The 19,424-nt window shown below is 37.1% G+C and overlaps 1 protein-coding gene across 7 annotated transcripts in view; it reads left to right on the forward strand.

The window, feature by feature from the left end:
• Dicer1 (dicer 1, ribonuclease III) overlaps window positions 1-19,424 on the forward strand; it is a 71,152-nt gene that overhangs the window by 9,905 nt on the left and 41,823 nt on the right. For 4 of the 7 annotated variants that reach the window (XR_011706529.1, XM_071607564.1, XM_071607568.1 and 1 more), the window contains exons 1-6: window positions 6,979-7,062; window positions 13,606-13,794; window positions 14,411-14,573; window positions 15,442-15,572; window positions 16,508-16,642; window positions 17,431-17,591. Coding sequence is in view for 6 of the 7 variants with exons in the window: in XM_071607564.1 (XP_071463665.1) it covers window positions 13,651-13,794; window positions 14,411-14,573; window positions 15,442-15,572; window positions 16,508-16,642; window positions 17,431-17,591 (734 nt within the window). In the remaining variant the exon portion in view is untranslated. Of the gene's footprint in view, window positions 1-5,773; window positions 5,840-6,961; window positions 7,063-13,605; window positions 13,795-14,410; window positions 14,574-15,441; window positions 15,573-16,507; window positions 16,643-17,430; window positions 17,592-19,424 lie in introns of those variants that run through there. The other 3 variants (XM_071607566.1, XM_071607565.1, XM_071607567.1) reach the window with 3 other exon arrangements.

A 19,424-nucleotide genomic window follows, 5' to 3' on the forward strand; every position in this document is an offset into this window, starting at 1 on the left:
GTCACAATCCAGTCATTTCTCCTTTGAACCTCTTGCACTGTCTCACATGTGAGCTTTTGGGGGACACCTCACATCCAGACCATAACAGTGCTTTATCCCTTGCCTAGAATTCTTCCTGTCTCATATTTATTCAATTTTCCATTATATTCATTGTCTCTTAGGTTCATTTTGTCTCAGGATTGGTCTCTCTTTAGTATTCAAGTGTTCAAGTTAAGCTGTCTTTCTTCTTCTTCTTCTTACACAGTGCTGGGGTTGAACCCACTGCAGCCTCCTGCATGCTAGGTAAGTGCTCCACCCCGAGCTCCCAGTCCCCTTATATTCTCAGTACGTCTTAACCTATAGAAAATTGTAGCTCCTTTTTCCTCATGAAGATCTTTCTTTGGTGTAAAAAGTAGGATAGGCATGAATTGAATAAAATTTGAGCACTTAAGAATAAAGTACAGAAACTTGGAATCAAGTATTAACCTTAAAACTCACCGTGAAAGTTAGTAGTGTATGAACTCGATGTCCCTTGAAGTAGAACTGCAGGGGAAGTGTCACTGGGTATGAGGGAGGGCCTGGTGGGTATCTGCAGCTTTGGTGTTGGAATGTCATCTTTCTGAGAAGTACTCCCAATAAGTGGGCCATTGGCTGGCAGCCTCGATGATGTGTTTCATATGGGAGATTTTGATGGATGGAATTTGTTAAAATGGTATTTGACCTGTGCTCAGCATCAGTTTTGGACAAATCTAATTTTAGGCATGATTATGTTGAAATCTAAACATGATATATTTATGTTACAGATTTAGAAAAACCCAGAAATTTGTTTGGTTCATAGAGAAGTGCATGGAAAGGACTTGGAATCTGTGGTTTAAATTAGATGCTGGAGTAAATTTTACCACATTTAGTGGTAAATTTAGGGGAGGAATTTTTTGTTACCTAAAATTTCTTAAGATTATATAAATCAGAATAATCTTTCTAAGCTATTGTCTTCACACTCATCATCCTCAGCATGAAAGTCTGTTCTCCAGATCTACAAATAATACATATTCAAATTGTAGGGAATTTTAAAATGCAGAAATTTGGGGGTGAATTTTCTTTCTTCCTCCTCTCCTCACTTCTCCTTTCTTTGTTTTTTAACTAAGACAAAATCATTAATTTTTTCTAGATAAAAGTGGGTTTTTTGTTTGTCATAATGTAGGCTTTTTGTTCATCATAAACTGTCATCATTTTTAATGGTTGAATTGAGTTGCACCATGTACAGTGAACCATGGTTTTCCAAACAATGCCCTGTTCTTTTTTAATAAACTGGGGTGTGTATACGTGTGTGTGTGTGTGTGTGTGTGTGTTTCTTTGCTATTATAAATGGTAATGGTAAAGGGAGTATTTCTGTCTGAAGTTTTTTCCTGCCTGTGGTAATACTATAGGCTAGCATAATAGTAAGGATTTTTTATAATGATATGGGCAATTAAAAGCAAAAATTTAAGTATTTCTCTTGTGTATTAATTATTTAAAGGTACTAATGTTTAAATTCTTTTTTTTTAAAGACAGAAGCATTTTTATTTTTATTTTTTTTAGAGAGAATTTTTTAATATTTATTTTTTAGCTTTCGGCGGACACAACATCTTTGTTTGTATGTGGTGCTGAGGATCGAACCCGGGCCACACGCATGCCAGGCACGCATGCCAGGCGAGCGCGCTACCACTTGAGCCACATCCCCAGCCCCACTAATGTTTAAATTCTTGAAGTTATTATCTAATTTCTTTCCTGTTAAGTCTCCTAATCTTTGATTTGAGCTTGGTCTTCTCATATTGTATATTCACTAAATAATACTTGACACACCCTTAACTTATCTCATATATTGTGGATATTTTAGATATCTAAAATTTTTATCTTATATTTTACATTTTCAAAATTTGTCCATTTTGAGTCAGGTGTGTGATGGTACAGGCCTATAATTCAGGGACACTAGGGGCTGAAGCAGGAGGATTGTAAGTTTTAGAGCAACTTAGTGAGACCCTGTCTCAAAAAAATATAAAAAGGTTTAAAGGGCTGGGCTGTGGTTCAGTGTAGCACTTGTATTGTAAGCAAATAAACAGAAAATATATCTATTTGATTGTTAGGATTTTTTGCCCATGTCTGTAATATTTCATTGCCTAAAAAAGTTTAGTTAAGTATTTTTAGTGATGTCTGCCCTGCTACTAAGTGGCACGTACTAGTTTTTGTTTTTGCTTTAAAAAAGAACTAGTAGATACAAAGGTGTTTAACTTTTTTTCATATTATGTACCATATTTCATGATTTTTAAGAAATTTCATTGTAATGCAAATTTCACATAGACTAGGTAATTGGGAACATAGAGGAGGAAAACCTTTCTTCTACCCTCTTAGGTTTGATACATAAGGTCTTTGAATTAAACTGACAAAAGATAAATTAACAGGAAAAAGAAATTAAAAATAAAATTAAAAATTAAAAATTTTATTGATGCAATTGCTAGTTTTGTGTGCACCTGGCTTCAGAAATAGAAGTGAAACTCCCAAAGAAATACCTTGGCTCAGATATTTACATGCTACATCTTCCTTGAGTGGGTGATATGGTGTGATCAGAAAAGAGGGTGTGGTCTTCTAGGGCTGCTGAGTGTGGAGAGGGGCCTGGGAAGTACCGGAGAAAGCTGGTGGTAGATGGGGGTCATTTAGTAAGATTTATTTATACAGACCAGTGTTGGGGCCCTCTCTGTCTGCTACTTTAGGGAAATGGGGGAATGTATGCCTTAGTTTTTGGTAGAAGGGGCGAAGGAGGGCAAAGAAATTTTTTTTTTTAATCTGTTGGCTCTTAATTGCCTTCAGCTCAAAATAATGGGTCTGCCAAAGCACAGCGTATATGAGGGTGGCATGTGTCAATTCCCCGTGGGAGTTGATGGTTGAAAGTACCGTAAAAGTCTTGTATGATTTAAAATATATAGCAGAGTGCATTTTCTTTGCTGAATCTTAGGATTCATGAAACATTTTAGGTTTTCTTTAAGGAGTTCCTTAACATTTTAAGGGTTTAAGAATTGTTTATAAACAGTGATTCTAGATAGAGATAGAGGAGTGCTTTTTTAAAAGCTACTGTTTTGGGAGCATTTTCCATGTTCCAAGTCCTTTATTTTCTCCTTACCAAGTTCAAGATCTCATATCATCTTTATAATAGACATTTCTGTTTTATAGGCAAGGACACAACCTTAAGGGATAGTGTCATCTCAATGTTCACCTTGGTCTTCCTGGGCACAGAATCTTTTGCTAGCATTCAGATGATTTTTAAATGAAAGATATTAAAAAAAATATGCTTTGTACATCCCTGGGGTCTTAGTGCCTCCTAAATCACAGCCCAGTTTTCAAATATTCATACCAAGTAACAACAATCTGTTTCTTGGACGTACTAGAGAAACTCTACAATATGCTGCCTACTACACTGGGGAGAGGAAATTCAAAAAACGAAGATGGAGCTAAATGAGCAAATAATGCATTACACTAAAATGCACCCCCACACAGAAGGACCCAAGCTGTTTGAAAACCACTCCCACTGATCCCCTACTTCTCCTGGAGTCTTCAGCTAACTTCCTAAGTCAAGTTGATGCTCTGGCTATTAATGTGTAGTCACTTAAAAAGCCAATGTTGTGAAAATATAATTCAAAAAACTTCGAACCCCTGGAAATATTTTCCCAAAGGTAGAAGAAAAAATTGTTTTTTTTACTGAATAGCATTAAGTCAGACTGTGGTTCCCATTCCAGGCAGAAGACAAACAGAAATCTGACCTTTCTGTAGCTAAGTGGTGTCGAGAAATGCAAACTTTAACCATGAAAGTAAAAAGGGCTTTCTTCATGGTCTTAGGAACTGCAATCCAGGAGACAGATTCAGGTGGCTGGGAATCAATGTTTTGAGGAAGGCAAGCAAAGCGGGAATTTACGGAACTTACGTTGAGCAAAGAGCGTTGATATATCACAAGGCAATAAAAATTTTTTTGTGGAGGGACTTCTATTGGAGTTGAGAACAGGTGCTGTGTCAGAAGGCCTGTGTGACTAATAGAAGATGAAAAAAGGAATGTATATACTTATTAAAAAATTCATAAGAGTCCTGTAACCTCTTGCTGTGTGTCTCTAATCTTAATCTGTTCCAACTGCCCAGAGTTCAGAAGGTGACCACAGTTCCCATGCCAGGGCCCACCTGCAGTCATGTGTACATGGTCCTCCCTTGAAGGCCTTCCAAAGGTCTTTCAGTGTTGTTTGCATTGTACTTTTCCTTTAATTTTTCAGTGTTTATTATGCATTATGTCCACATTTTCAAGATAAAATCTCTAATTTTCTCATGTCTTTATGAGTAGGTTTTATAATTTGGAAATTATAACTGGGAAAAAAACTGGGAAATTGGTGTTGTCTTCCTTGATGATTGCATTTCAGAGATGCTCTTAGGTTCTCCAGGAAACATGCTGCTGTTGAGATAGGAAGCTTAGATGTCCATGCACCTGGTGGGAAAGAGGATGAAATTCTGACAAAGGGAGAAAAGTTTCATACCCTTCCTTTCCAGCAGGGAGAATTGAATTTGTGTGTGACCCTCTTGCCTTGCAGTCTACACCCACAGGTGCCTTTAAGGACTTAGGCAGTCACAGTTAAAGCAATGCCTTGTTGGCTCCCCCACAGAGCTTTTGTTGCTAGGAACTTAAAGTCCTTCAGATATTTTTTAGTTTTCTTGTATGCTGATGGAGTGCTTTTGGCATTATGTTAATGCCACAGTATTCATATTAGAATGTGCTTTTCCTGTCTTGTGTACCATGGGACTTTAAGGAAGTTGTTCATTTGAACTTGAGTGTAGGAATGAAATCTGATAGTAATTATAAAGTTAGTAATATTGGGATCTGTGACACATAGTGGGATGAATGAATTGGAAATTTCTGTAATCAGTTTTGAAAATTCATACCAGGAAGGTCTGGATGCTTTCAGGTGGTTGCCTCTCCTTACTAGTCTTTGAAAGGATGCAGCCTACTACTTGCTGCCTTTAGATGCTAATGTGAGTAAAGTCTGTTGGTTTGTACTAAAACTTGACCAGGTGTCTGGAATGTGATCTGTCTGTTTCAGAGTTATCTTAAAGGACTCCATGAAGCAGAACTTTGCAGGTTTATTATTTAAGTCGTGGTCATCAATTAAAACTAGAAAATGACCTGTTGGCTTGGTATTATCAACATAAAATAAGTCACCGTTATACTTGTCATATTTCTTTCTATTGGGTATATGGAATTGTCTAGGAAAATAATTTGGATAAATTAGCAGAATCAAATGATATCTAGAGGGTGACACATTAGGCTGTGTTGGTGTGTATATTTTTTGCCTCTTACTAGGTGGCAGTACAGAATGGAATTAAAAATGAGGTGGTGTTAGGACAGACTCTGACATACAGAAGATAGGAAGAAATGATCATTAAAGCATAGTACTGATTTACCATAATGTGTGTTAAGTATTTTTAAAGTGAAATTTTACTGGGGGGAATGTTACTTAATGCCAAGAGTTCTCCCTTATATCAAATTGGGTTGTACTAACAAGGTTTTTTTCCCCTAGTTGTAAAGTACATAATATTAATTTTAGAGGGCAGCTCTTTCAGACATCTTCTAGTCTTCCAGTAGATAAGTAGATTTATGAGGGATCTGATTCTGATAAATTGAATATGAAAATTTGGTTAAGTAGCAATTTGTTAATAATCAATTTCTTAAAGTTGATTTTTAAATATGAGTTGTCTCTTCTAAAATATTTTTTCTGATTGCTTTTAGGTTACCTAGGGTATGAATTAATACAGACTTGGAATCTCTGAAAGAACTTAGAATCAGCATTTTGAGGTAAATATGTATACACTAAAGTAGTAAGGTTATCCCCATCTGCTTTGTTAACATCTTAGCCAAAAAAAAAAAAAAGTGAATGAAATGAGGAGGTTCAGTCTCCCCATGAATGTCTTGAAGGGTTGGAAACAGATGAGTAAAGACAGAGCACTGCCAGGGGATCCACCCATCACAGTAAGCTCATTTGCATGAATAAAATTTGGTGTAATATCTTACCAAAACCAATGTTTACTGGTTTACTGATTAAATATTTCTTACTGATGCTTTATGCCTTCTTAGTTTTTTAATCTATACTCTTATTTAGGAGAGGCACCCCAAATTTAAACTTCTCCTCAATATTAACATTATTAACTGTATTCTTGAACTCTTTTGTTTATAAACTAATTTTATAAAAGAGCTTATAGTGTGAATATAATTGTTCTTTGAGTTTGTGTTTTTAATTTTGCTTTGGGAAAGGAAAATTGTTTGAATTTACACTTGTAGTACAGACTTAATACTAGGTCATGTCAATTTATCAGCCAAGTGCCTCTTCTGGTGACCTTCTTTATTTCTTTTGCTTTTCTTTTTTGGTACCTGGGATTGAACTCAGGGATGTAACCACTAGGCTACATTCCCAGCCCTTTCTGTTTTTTATTTTGAGATAAGGTTTCTTAAATTGCTGAGGCTGGCTTTGAACTTGCGATTTTCCTGCCTCAGCCCCCTGAGCCAGAATTAGAGGCCTGTGCCACCTGCTGTTTATTTCTTTTGTGTATGTGAATTTAGGAAACAATGCATAATTACGTTTTCACTTTTCTGTAATCTATAAAGCATAATCTTTAAAATTTACTTAGCTTTGATTTCCTGGTATTCATTTTGAAATCTTTCCTTGATCTTTTCTTTAAGTCCCTTCACTCCCCACCCAATACTCCAGAGTTTCTTGAAGTTAGGTATAGTGTTGTTAGAGCTCATTCTCTTGTTCTTTGTTGTAAGATAAGACTTCATAACCTAAAATAACTCAAATATTTTTAATTTAAATTTTAATACAAAATATGGGCCTTTTATTCAGCTCTTTATCAGCAGGACTCTCATGCATGTTCAGTTTACAGGACTCTTACACTTGGCTATTTTTGCATTTATTTTTAGAGCAGAAGCGTGGGCATGCTGTGATTTTCCAATAAACTGCTATCACAATGTCAAAATGCAGTTCAGACAGCAGCAACACAGAGATCTCAAACATTAAAACGGTAAATCTATGATGCGTCATATGTGGAAAGAAGGAAAGAGTTCGTTCTTGTGTTCTGTTATTATTTTTTTTGTGATGCTGGGAGTTGAACCTAGGGCCTTGTGTGCTCTGTCCCTGAGCTATACCCCAATTGTACCAAGTTATGTCTAAATTAATAATACATAGACACAGTGAAACAGCCTCACCAATTTCATAAGTATAAGTTACTTGACTATAAATTTAAAACCTATAGTTGAAAAACAGTCACTTGGAGTTATTCTTTTGCCTTTGCCAAAGTAGTTAATCTGTGAAACAAAATGTGAACAAAATAGTTCATCTGTGAAACTGTAGAACTTTTACTTACCAACAGGGACTTGGGGCTTTTAATTAGGCCAAGTTTAAAAAAAAAAAAATCTGCTTAAACATGCCAAAAAAAGTAATAATTGGCAAAATTACAGGTTTTCTGTTTTTACATTATTAGATAATCTGTTACGTTTTTAAACTTATATTTAATTTCCCTAAATAGCCCATTACTGGAGCCAGCCACTATATATAAAATGAATGAAAATTAATTTAAATATAAGGACCTTTTGGAAAATATAATCAGAAGGCTTACACTGCTATCTTCATTTCCTTGTAAATCCTCTTTCCTACACTCACCTGTCAGCTAGTAGGTATGGGGTAGGTGGGCTTATCCAAATCAAATAAAAATATATATTGAACTATCCATGATTCTGTTCTCTATCATATGGACATTCATGAATCTCTGACTCAACTTGTAAAAACACTTATTTAAATGTATATGTGGAACATTACAGCAGGAAATTTAAGAGGTACAAAAAGTGAGACGCATCTTGTTCTTGTAGAGCACGTATTCCAGTAGAAGAGGGAGGTGTGTAAGTGTTTCTATGAGTGTATGGGATGCGCACATTATAAACGGCAGATGAGTAGAAGCTGTTGGAACATTTTTATGTCACTCAGGCTACATCATTTCTGTCCTGAAAACTTGCACTGTTGTTTTGCCACGTCCTGAGTATGGTTCAGGCAGTGGGTCACAATAAAAATAAGACTACAATTTCTGCACTTAACCATTTCACTCAGTTATACATGTGAATCGGAGGTGGATTGTTTATATATTTCTGTAGTTTTAAAACAAGTTTTGGGCAGTCGGGGAGCATTAGACATTTAGCCTATAGAGATTACTTGGGTTGTGGAAATGGTTGGTGACTGACAGGGAAGCGTAAGCAGCATTGTAAGCTGGAAATGATCCAAGTGAGAGGGTAAAGGTGTCAGAGGCCAGGCAGCGGTGAGTAGGATACAGTGATATCCAGAGTGTTTTTTGGGACCAGATATCATAGATGGATGTGCTTTGATTAATTTCCCATTTTACATCAAGTGTCTTTTCTATAAATTCTCTTCTGATATAACAGTTTGTATTACCACTTGCAAGATTTTTCCCCTGAAAGCTGATAGAATTCTTGTGTTTTCAAAGTTATATGTTTCATTTCTTCATTGACATCTTTTTTAAAATATATTTTTTTTAGTTGTCGATGGACTTTTATTTAGTTAATTAATTAATTTACATGTGTTGTTGAGAAGCAAACTTAGTGCCTCACACTCAGTAGGTGAGCGAGCGCTCTACCCCTGAGCCCCAACCCTAGCCCTCTTTATTGCCATCTGGTTTGACCTTTCCTTTATGTAGAGCCCAGCTGCTGACAAATGCTTTCATTTCATTGTTGTTTAATGGTTTTGTCACTTTTATTTTCAAATTGCTTCTTAGAAACTAATCACCTGTCCTTTTCCCCAAATTCTGTGCAAATCGTGGGTGGGGAAAGTTATGAGAAATGTTCTGTTTTCTAACTAAAACAAAACAAAACAGTTTTCTGCTTTTTGAGATTCCAGGAATACATAGGCTGAACAGTGAGTCCTCATGCATCTCCTTCTTTTCCAGACTCTTTACCTGTTGGTTTATAGGAACAGGATTGTCACTTATGGGTGAGTTGGAGTCTTGAGGTCACACTGGCATGAGGAACAGTGGAGGTGGAGGGCTTGCTTTTCAACGGGAGTTGAGTCTGCTCTGCTGGTCTCGGCCCAGCTTCTCTGGCCTGCCTGCTTTCCTTTGTGACTTTACTATATTGTTTTCAAACAAGATCTGTTTCCTTCCTTGACTCACTGCAGAGGGAAGACTGACCACATTTCCCACCAGTTCGTTTTTGAAACAAGCATTTGCTCATTTTCAGTTTAAAAAAAGATTTACTGATAATAGGAAAAAAAAAAAAACCTCCCAAAATTCATAAGAACAAACTAGAAGAGAAATTCTAAGTTTCAAAACTCTCAGAAGCTTCTAGATGGAATTCCTTCCAGTTTCTTGGTGTAAGTGGTGCTAGACTAGTGGTTTCTGTCTTACAAACAAAGCCTATCAGCCTTCCTGTGATGTGGCTGCAGTCTGTTTCTGATCTGGCTCTTCTTTTTTGTCTGGCCGCTGACTTACCTTTACCCTTTCCTCCCTGCCTCCCTCCCTTCTTTTCTATTCCATTTATTCCTATTATTATTTTTCCTACCTAGACCTTTTATAAATCACTATAATAGTGGTTTAGATTATCATTTGGTTTACTTTTGTTCGTGAATCACAGAAAATTCAACTCTGGCTAGCCTGGGTAGGAAGGAAATTTTCTGGCACATGTAATTGAAAAGGCCGTTGTTAGACTGGGCACTTCACTGATACTACCAGGGACCCAGTTTCTTTATTTTTGTCTTCTGCAGTGTTGGCTTCATGACCCTTTTCTAGGGTGTAGGGTGATTTCTGCAGCAGATAGACAGTTATAATTTCTTAAACTATGTTCATAGGGAAAGAATGAATTTCTTCTCAACCATCAAATAAAAATCCTAAACTTTTTGTCAGTGGCTTAGCATTACCCAGTTTCTCTGGCCAAGGAAGAGTCTTGTGCCTGTGGATTGGTCTGGATGAGAGCAGAAAAATAAGAAACTGGATCTTTGGTGACATCAGTGAGCTACTGCTTGCCTGAGACAGCACAGAGCCAGGGACTGTACCTGTGGAGGAAGTACACAGTGGGCATGCGAGATGCAGCTCCAGGATCCACTGTAACTGTGCCTTTGGCTACATAAAGGAGTGAAGTATTTGTTCATATTACACAACAGAATTTAAGAAGGGACTTGGTAATATCCTGTATGAGCAAGATAAGAATTACTAAGAGATTATCACCCTTTGTTTGGCTTTTGTGGCAGTATCATTCACAAAATTGAAGCCACAACTTGCATTTGTCAACAGACAAACGTGTGCACACACGTACACAGGCATATTATTCAAAAAATGAAGAAAGAGGTTTATGCTGCAAGAATAACAACAGGACAGTATGTGCTTTACCCATTTGGCCTCGTTTGCTTTCTGCCTGTACTTATCTGTCTACATGTACGTTCTTTTTCTGAATCATTTGAGAACAAGTTCCATACATCATGGTCCTTTACCCCTAAATACTTGATATGGGTTTCCTAAGAATAAGGAACTACAGTGCAGTTATCAGCATCAGGAATTTTAACATTGCTGTTATCTACAAGATTTTAAATGGATTCAATAATGTCCTTAATGAATGAAAGAAAGGAATACCTCTGAGATCCCTGCACTTAAAGGTTGATTGCAACATATTCACAGTAGCCAAGATATTGAAACAACCTAAGTGTCTGTCAGCAAATGAGTGGGAATACACACACACACACACACGCACGAATATTTATCCCTGAAAAAGAAGAACATCCTGCCATTTGCAATAAAACAGGTGAACATGGAGGACCGTATGCTAAGTAAACTAAGCCAGGCTCAGCAAGACAAATGCTGCATGATCTCTCTTGAAATGGAGGATTTTAGTAGGCTTCTTAGAAGCAGAGAAGAGAATGATGGTTACTAGGGTGCTGGGGGGAAAGGATGGTATCAATCAGAAGATACAAAGTTTTAGTTTTGTAGAATGACTAAGTTCTAGAAATGTTAAGTACAAGGTGAGGACTGTAGTTAATAATACTATATGCGTTTACACTAGAATTTGCTGAGAGAGTACTTTTAGGTATTCTTACCCCCAAAATGGTAACTATACGAAGAGATGGATGGGTTAATTAGTTTGATCATAAACAGTTAACTATATCAAAACACTCTTCCAACGTATCACACTCTTCATCTTTAAGCAATTTCAACTGTAAAAGAAAGTTCTTTATGGTACTGTTCTCCTTCAGTGTGAGATCCCGTGTTTTAGGTATTTCAGCAGTTAGTTATCTATGCCTCTTAGAGCTTTCTTTCATCCCAACATTTTCTTAGTTTTTCTTTCTTTTTTGGCATTGACATTATTGAAGAATATAGTCTCTTTCCCCTTTATAAAACAACATTACTCACACTTGTTGACTATTTTTCTGGAGTTATATATCATTGTTATATGATGTCTATATGAGAAGAAAGGGTACCGTAGAGTCGAGGGGACACAGCTGGCTCCTGGATGCACTTGGTGTTTGGATTGGGAGGGAATGGGAGAGTGGTCGGCACTGTGGCACCACCCTCTTTTCTGCTTCCTTTTATCTTCCCTCACCAAGCTTGGGCTCTTCTCTGACACATCCCACCATGTCCTCCACAGACCTGGCTTAGTGTTGTGGAGTGAAAAGTGAGGTGTCAGGCATTAATGGGCACACAGCCCTGGATAGGGTGCAGCTGCAGTCGTGAAGGATAGAGAGGTATCAGAGGACATGGTGGGGATGAGGGGGTGGAAGGTGGCACCTGCCTTAGTCTGGGACCTTCAGAGTGACATGTTGGTCTCTGGGAGTTAGGTGAACTAGACTTCTGCATGGGATTCTTAGCCTCTGTTGCTGAGAAAAGAGTTGAACTGTATGTCTCGAGGGCCTGAGGGGTTTGAAGAAGTAGATGCCAGGTGTGGGGCAGAAGCAGTGACTGTTGGGGCTTTGGTTCAGCAGCTAGTGAGCAGATTACTTCTCATAAGGAACATAGTTTTGTTGATCCGGGGAATATAGCTGCTTGTTAATGCCTCTCGAAGCGCTCTTACTGTGCCTGCACCTTCCTCTGAGAAAGATGGTGAGACCCCTGTGCTCTGCAGGCCCTGCCCTGCCCTGTTGTGGTCTGCAGCATGAGGTATCCCAAGCCACATCCTTGAGATGGCACTTTGTACTGGCTGGATGTTGAATTTTTATTTATATTTATATATATATATATGTGTGTGTGTGTGTGTGTGTGTGTATATATATATATATATATATATATATATATATATATATATATGTTTTTTTAGTTATAGTTGAACACAATACCTTTATTTATTTATTTTTTTAATATGGTGCTGAGAATTGAACCCAGGGCCTCACACATGCTAGGCAAGTGCTCTACCACTGAGCCACAGCCCCAGCCCTGGATGTTGAATTTTTGTCAATCAGAATTTGGTATTGTGCCTAGGCATGAAAGAAACTATACTTGAGGCTTCTTGTTGGATTAGGTACAACAACTTAATCACATTTTTGTACCCTGGTTATAAATTTAACATGTTAAGAAGAGTCACAGGTTTTGTTTGTCAGAGAAAGAAGATCTGGATTCTTCTTTCAGTTTCAGAATGACAGCAATGAACCCTTAAGCAGGGTAAGGGAGGACATACCCATCTAAGGGGCAAGTCAGTCCTGCCTATTGATGAACTTTCTCACACAGATTTGAAACCCTAGCCTTCTGTAAAAAAAAGACTCAATTTTTACTTTATCATTTTGCATAATGAAATTTGTGTAAAAACTATGAGATATGCAAGAGTGCTTAGGTAACTTGAAAAAATTTTCATTTCACAGAATGGCATTCTTTATTTTAATTTATCTGGGGTATATTTAGTTTTAAAGATACATATCTAAATCATCGGTCAGTTCTGTAGTGTGGTATATTGTCAATTGAGTGAACATCTGCATTCATGGCCTTTTGATAAAATGACATCATTGGATGAGGTGTTGTAATCTCTTCTGTGGTGTGGGCACAGTATTAAGTCCTTCCCTTATATTGTGTCGTTATCTTATCAATAACATCATAGAGATTTACTGATAATGTATTTGTATATATTTACATATGTTATATATACAAGTATCTTTAATAAGGCATTATGCTGTGCATATTTTCTTTTAAAGGGGTAGTATGTTCTATTTCAGTAATACAATAATCTTAATGGATTTAAGAATTAGAATACAGGTAGCTACACCATAATTCATTCAGCTAATTTTCAATGAATTGATTAAAGTTATTTCTTGTTTTAAGTAATAATGCAGCAACACCTGTTCAAGTACTTACAACTGTGCAGAAGTCTGATTCATTCTTTTAGAAAAGTTTCTCAGTAGAGGTTTGCTGGGTCACATATAGAATGCTTGACTTTTAAAACGATCTTCTTAGATCAAGAGAAAACTAAAACAATTCTAGGAAGAGTTTGAAATGGCCCCTAGGAGTGATATTCTGATGTTTCTCTTGTTTCCATGCTTTCTTTTGTTTTAACCCTGCATGGTTGTGTAATGGTATTCTTTTTCCCTTTTGTAGTAAGCTGTGCTAGGACAAAAATGCAATGAAAGAAACACTGGATGAATGAAAAGCCCTGCTTTGCAACCCCTCAGCATGGCAGGCCTGCAGCTCATGACCCCTGCTTCCTCACCAATGGGTCCTTTCTTTGGACTGCCATGGCAACAAGAAGCAATTCATGATAACATTTATACGCCAAGAAAATATCAGGTACTAATGAAAACACTAATACTGGAGCATTTTTCACTAAAATGGAATAAATTAGCATATAGTTGACACAACTTATAAAACTCATTTACCCTTTCTAGCCTCCCTCTTCTGATTAATTTTCTCATTTGAAACACTTTTGTTCTTAATAGTCCTTTTCTTTTCTAACGTCTGCTGGGTAATTGATTTGTTCTATTTATGAAATTCCTCATCCCCACATACCCCCATAACCTCACTGTTCCTTAATGTCCATTTGGGCGTGTCTCTCCTAATGAGCTGGGCAGGAGCTGAGGTTGGTTTCCTAGTGCTCAGTTGTGCATGGGCAGAAGCACAGTTACTGTGAGTTTAGTCAGTTGTATTATTCTACCGAAGTAGTCTGTGCAAAAATAGTTCTTAAATTAAATGCCATTTCAGCATCTATTTATACAGCACAGTTATGTATTGCAGGCATTTTATTCCTCTGTTATTCTTGTATAAAGGTGTAGAAAGTTTATTTTGGGGAAAAATACTAGAGGAAGATTTTAGAAAATGCTGAACTTTCCTAATTTAAAAACCTAATTTTCTAAATTTTGTCCTTAGGTTAGGAAATGTATAATCTTGTTTTCCACCATATTTCTAGGTTGAACTGCTTGAAGCAGCTCTGGATCATAATACCATCGTCTGTTTGAACACTGGCTCAGGGAAGACATTTATTGCAGTACTACTCACTAAAGAGCTGTCCTATCAGATCAGGGGAGACTTCAACAGAAATGGAAAAAGGACCGTATTCTTGGTCAACTCTGGTAATAAAAATTTATTTTATCAAATGGTGTGGAAGAGATTGGAAGAGAGTTTTATGTTAAAGCAGAGTATCTCTGTGGATGTTAAGGTATTGAAGGTGAAGAGAGTTTGACAAATGTGCTTATTGAAGCTCTGCTAGCAGAAATATTTTCTTTATAGTATTTCTCTGATTTGTTTTATTGTTGTATATCTTTTGAACGAATTAGCTTTTGGAACATAATTTGTTATAGTAATTTTCATCCTTTATGTTTTAGCTTCACAAAATATGTTAAAAGATGCTTGGATATCTTTTTGATTTGTGATTTGGCTATGCCCAGTTATAGGAAGAAAGTTATATGCTCTTAGATACTCAGTATGAGTTTAAAATACTGGTTTTATATGTTTGAGATTATATATCAAAATTAAAATTATCAAGTATGCATCTAAGCTAATAGACTCCTGAAGGACCACTGCCACTCCTCATCCTTGCTTTTGAGGCTGTCAGCATAGCTCTGTTCTGAGTACACATGAGACTGTCTTATTTCTTGGTGAAAATGCCCAGTGTTGTTGAGGGCAGAAGGGGTGGATCTAAAGTGGTTGCCACTCCAGCCTGGAAGGAAAAGTCTGAGGTTGGAGGGAATCTACCAAAACGAAGCAAGGTGGTGTAAGGGCCCCTGGAGTGAGTGGCAGAGGGCCAGGTGGTGAGTCTTGCTAAGTGCCTGTTGGAGGGGATTTTGACACTGTGATTATGAATTGGGCTGTTTAAAAACTGGTGGCTAAGTGTGATGGATGACCATGAGTGTTTCTGTGACTGTCTCAATCATTAGTAGACCAGAAAGCCAATGAAGCAAAGTTTCTTATACTTACATGGAGTGTTGTATTTGTACTCAGCAAACCAGGTTGCTCAACAAGTATCAGCTGTCAGAACTCATTCCGATCTCAAGGTTGGGGAATACTCAAACCTAGAAGTAAATGCGTCTTGGACAAAAGAGAGATGGAACCAAGAGTTTACTAAGCACCAGGTAAGACTTGTAGAGAAATTTCATTTTATAAATCCTACAAGTACTTGACTTGGTTTATAAGATGACCTGTAGCCTTGATTGTCTGAATTAGGTTTGAAAATTTCACTTTCCTGCTTCTTCTCAGCCTAGGGACCAGCCCTTGGGCTCTTTCTTTCATTGTAAGGCTCATCTGAAAAGAAACCAAATTACTAATTTGTGTTGCTTTTAATATGTAGAAAAGAAACTGCTTTCCTTGACTTGTACTTACTTGAAACACACAAGTTCGAGTGACCTGTTTCTGACTTGCAGATAACCTGCTTTCAGGAGACTGCTCTTTAGTTAAATGTATTGACTGGAGAAATTTTTTGGTTGAGGGCTTTGGATCTTTGATGGATACTCCCTCTGAGGTCCATGCTTTGTCAAGTAGCCAGCCTATTCTGAGGGCCTTTTGTGTGTGACACTGGTGACATAGAGTGATTAAGAGATGCTTCCTAACTAACTTTAAACAGCCCATTGCATACTTTTATCTCACATATTGGACTAAAGCCTTATAAATAAAGCCCTACGGTCCACAGAACTGTAGACTATGAACAGACATTCGGACTTCCAGACAAACTTATCAGTTCTGTGGGGGGAAACTTAGAAGCCATGTGAAATGTTTCTATGATTTAACTAAATTGACAGATTTTATCAGTGAGGATATGGCTATAGGAACCTTAAAACACCTGAAGGTCTCTTATCAGGAGGTTTTTCTCATAATTTTTTGCCCTTTTTTTCCTAATTTACTTTTTGGTTCCAATGCATGAAATTCTATACATTTAGAATTTTTGTTCTAATTTTCAACTAAAAAATTTCTTATTCCTCACATATAATGCAATGGCTCTGTGATCTGATCTCATAAGTATATCCAAGCAGGTAAATGGCATATTGATGTATTAATATCAATTTTATTTTAGGTTCTCATTATGACTTGCTATGTCGCCTTGAATGTTTTGAAAAATGGCTTCTTATCACTGTCGGACATTAACTTGTTGGTGTTTGATGAGTGTCATCTTGCCATTCTGGATCACCCCTATCGAGAAATTATGAAGGTAAATTTTTAGACTTTTTATCAGTCCTCACAATTCCTGATAAAACTTGAGTATATGCAGCTTTACTTTTAGGTATAAAAGCTAATAATACTAGTTAACAATATGGAGAACTTGGTTCCAGTGAATGAATGACTGATTATTAATGTTTTTATAAATCTATAATGTTTTAAACATTATACTGCAAATGAATTACATATAATAATCTTGTAGCATATCTAATATACTTTTTGAAAAAACAGATCTTTTAAACACACCACAGTAATTCTATAATTTTGCTGTTCTTGGTATATTGATGTTTCCACTGACAAATTGTTTTTTAGTATTTGTCAGTGATTTTTTTTTCTTTTTTGGTTTTTGGTATTTATTTATTATTTTTTTTCTCTTTCAATTTTTTTTATTAATTGCTCAAGACAATACAATGATCTTGACATCATACATTTGATTCAAATAGGGTATGAATTCTCATTTTTCCACGTGTACAGATTGCAGGATCACATTGGTTATACATCCATGTGTATACATACAGCAATCCTAGTGTCAGTTGTATTCTGCTGCCCCCCCTCCTCCCCTCCCCTCCCATCACTATTCTCTATCCATTCTACTGTGACACTTATCTCTCTCTCTCTCTCTCTCTCTTTTTCCTTTCCTTCCTCCTCACACCATCATATATGTGTTTTGTGAACCCATAAGGGTCTTCTTCAGTGATTTTGATGTTTTCATATGACAGTGTCTCTGGTCATGGCCTTGCAAAATGAAGTCTTTATTGTTAGTATCTTTTATTATGTTAGCTCTGTGAAAATTGTCCATCATGTCCTCGAATTTTGGGACTAACTGCTTCCATTTTAAATGGGAAATGTGATCCAGAGGAATTAGAAGAAAAGATTCAGAAACTGGAGAAAATCCTTAAGAGTAATGCTGAAACTGCCACTGACCTGGTGGTCTTAGACAGGTAAGCACTTCTAATTGGCTTGGCTTTAGAAGACTAGTTATGTCTAATAGTAAGCCCTTAGTATCCTTTGTAATGCCTGGTGGACAGCACCTGTGTCTGCCAACAGGCAGCTGTTAAAAGTAGTGAGACAGACTAAGCGTTCTTTGTAAGTACTTGCCAGTTCCAGAAACTCACCTTATTAGCCCAGAGAGCAGCAGGTGGAGGCGCATCTGCATTGAGAGAGGACGTTGCATGAGCATCAGGCCTTCCCCGCCCTGGGGCCACTAAAGACTGGGCAGCAAAACAGGTTCTCCTCTGTTGCTGTGCTTTGTTGTTCTGACCTTGAGTCTCACAGGATGCTTTGAAAGAACATTAATTTTTTGAGAGAATTGAGCAATATACTTTAAAATATTTGGAAACACCCTTTTGTTTTTAAAATGATTTGCAGATTTCTGAGAAATGTAGGGTTTCTGATTTGTAGGGTTGTCTCCTTGAGGAGGTTACTATTTTGAGTTTCAGTAATCTACACACAGGAATGCACACACACAACCTTAATGATGTGCTTAAATTGGTGGAAGAAAACATATATAAATTAGTAGGGAAATGGGTTTTTAGGTAATTATAACTAATGCAGTTCATAAAGTTTTAAACAAGCCTAAGTAGATTACCAAGTGGTGATTTTGTTTTTTGGTACCGGTGATTGAACTGAGGGGCACTTTACCACTGAACCACATCACATCCCCAGACCTTTTTAAGAATTTTTAATTTTGAGACAGGGTCTCAATCAGTCACTTAGAGCCTCATTAATTTCCTGAGGCTGGCCTCAAACTTGCTATTCTCCTGCCTCAGTTTCCCAAGTCACTGGGATTACAGGTGTTTGCCATCATGTCCGCCCAACTGGTGATTTTTAGGGTAGTTATGATAAATAAAAAAAGACTGATTTCTCTGGTTATGGATTTGAGTCTGACATGGGTTTGATTTCTTGCTCCACTAATTGTAAGCTGTGCGATCTCAGGCTGGTCACTTCCCTGTAGTGTAAAATGGCACTGACAGTGGTTTCATGGGATTCTTCAATGATCACGTCAGTGCCATTTTACATTACACTCACTGTCACATTGTAGTGTGCCTGGCATTTAGTGGAGATTTGGGAATTTCTCTGTAGAGTAAGAGGGAGAGATAACAGTTTGGATCTTGGGCTGATGTATCCAAATGCCGTATGAAATACAAACCTGTGGCCTTTAGGCTCTTCTGTTTTTGAGTTTCCTGAGTGTGAGCTATGATTAGAAGTAAAAGGCTGGGGCTGGGATTGTGGCTCCTCGTCGGAGCGCTCGCCCAGCACGGGCGGGACCTGGGTTCGATCCTCAGCACCACATAAAAATAAAGGCATTGTGTTGTGTCCATCTACACCTAAAAAAACCAATATATTAAAAAAAGAAAAAGTGTGCTTTTCTCAGACCTGAATTTTTTTGCTTGGCCTGGTGTAGTGGAAGTTTTTGGGAGAAGGAGCCTATTAGAGCATTTAAGTAATAGCTACTAAGTGATTCTAGGAGTTTGCAGCCATTTTTGAATGTTTGTGGTTTTTAATTTACCTATTTTTTCAAACTTTAGTTAAGTATACATTCTGATTTTGGTTAAGTGAAGAGTATAGTATTTAAATATGTCTTTACTGTGTCTTTCTGAAGTGAAACAATTGTGTGTGCTGATAGGATATCATGCCATTCATAGTTTATGAAAGGCAGGACAGAGCCAAAGAAATCAGAAATGAGTGAAAACTGGGGGCCAGGAGGGGGTTCCTTTATGAGGCTACATTAAAAATTAAAATTGACTTTTGGAAATGTTAATTTCAGAAACTTC

Source organism: Marmota flaviventris, chromosome 2, assembly GCF_047511675.1.
Source record: "Marmota flaviventris isolate mMarFla1 chromosome 2, mMarFla1.hap1, whole genome shotgun sequence".
Taxonomy (NCBI): domain Eukaryota; kingdom Metazoa; phylum Chordata; class Mammalia; order Rodentia; family Sciuridae; genus Marmota; species Marmota flaviventris.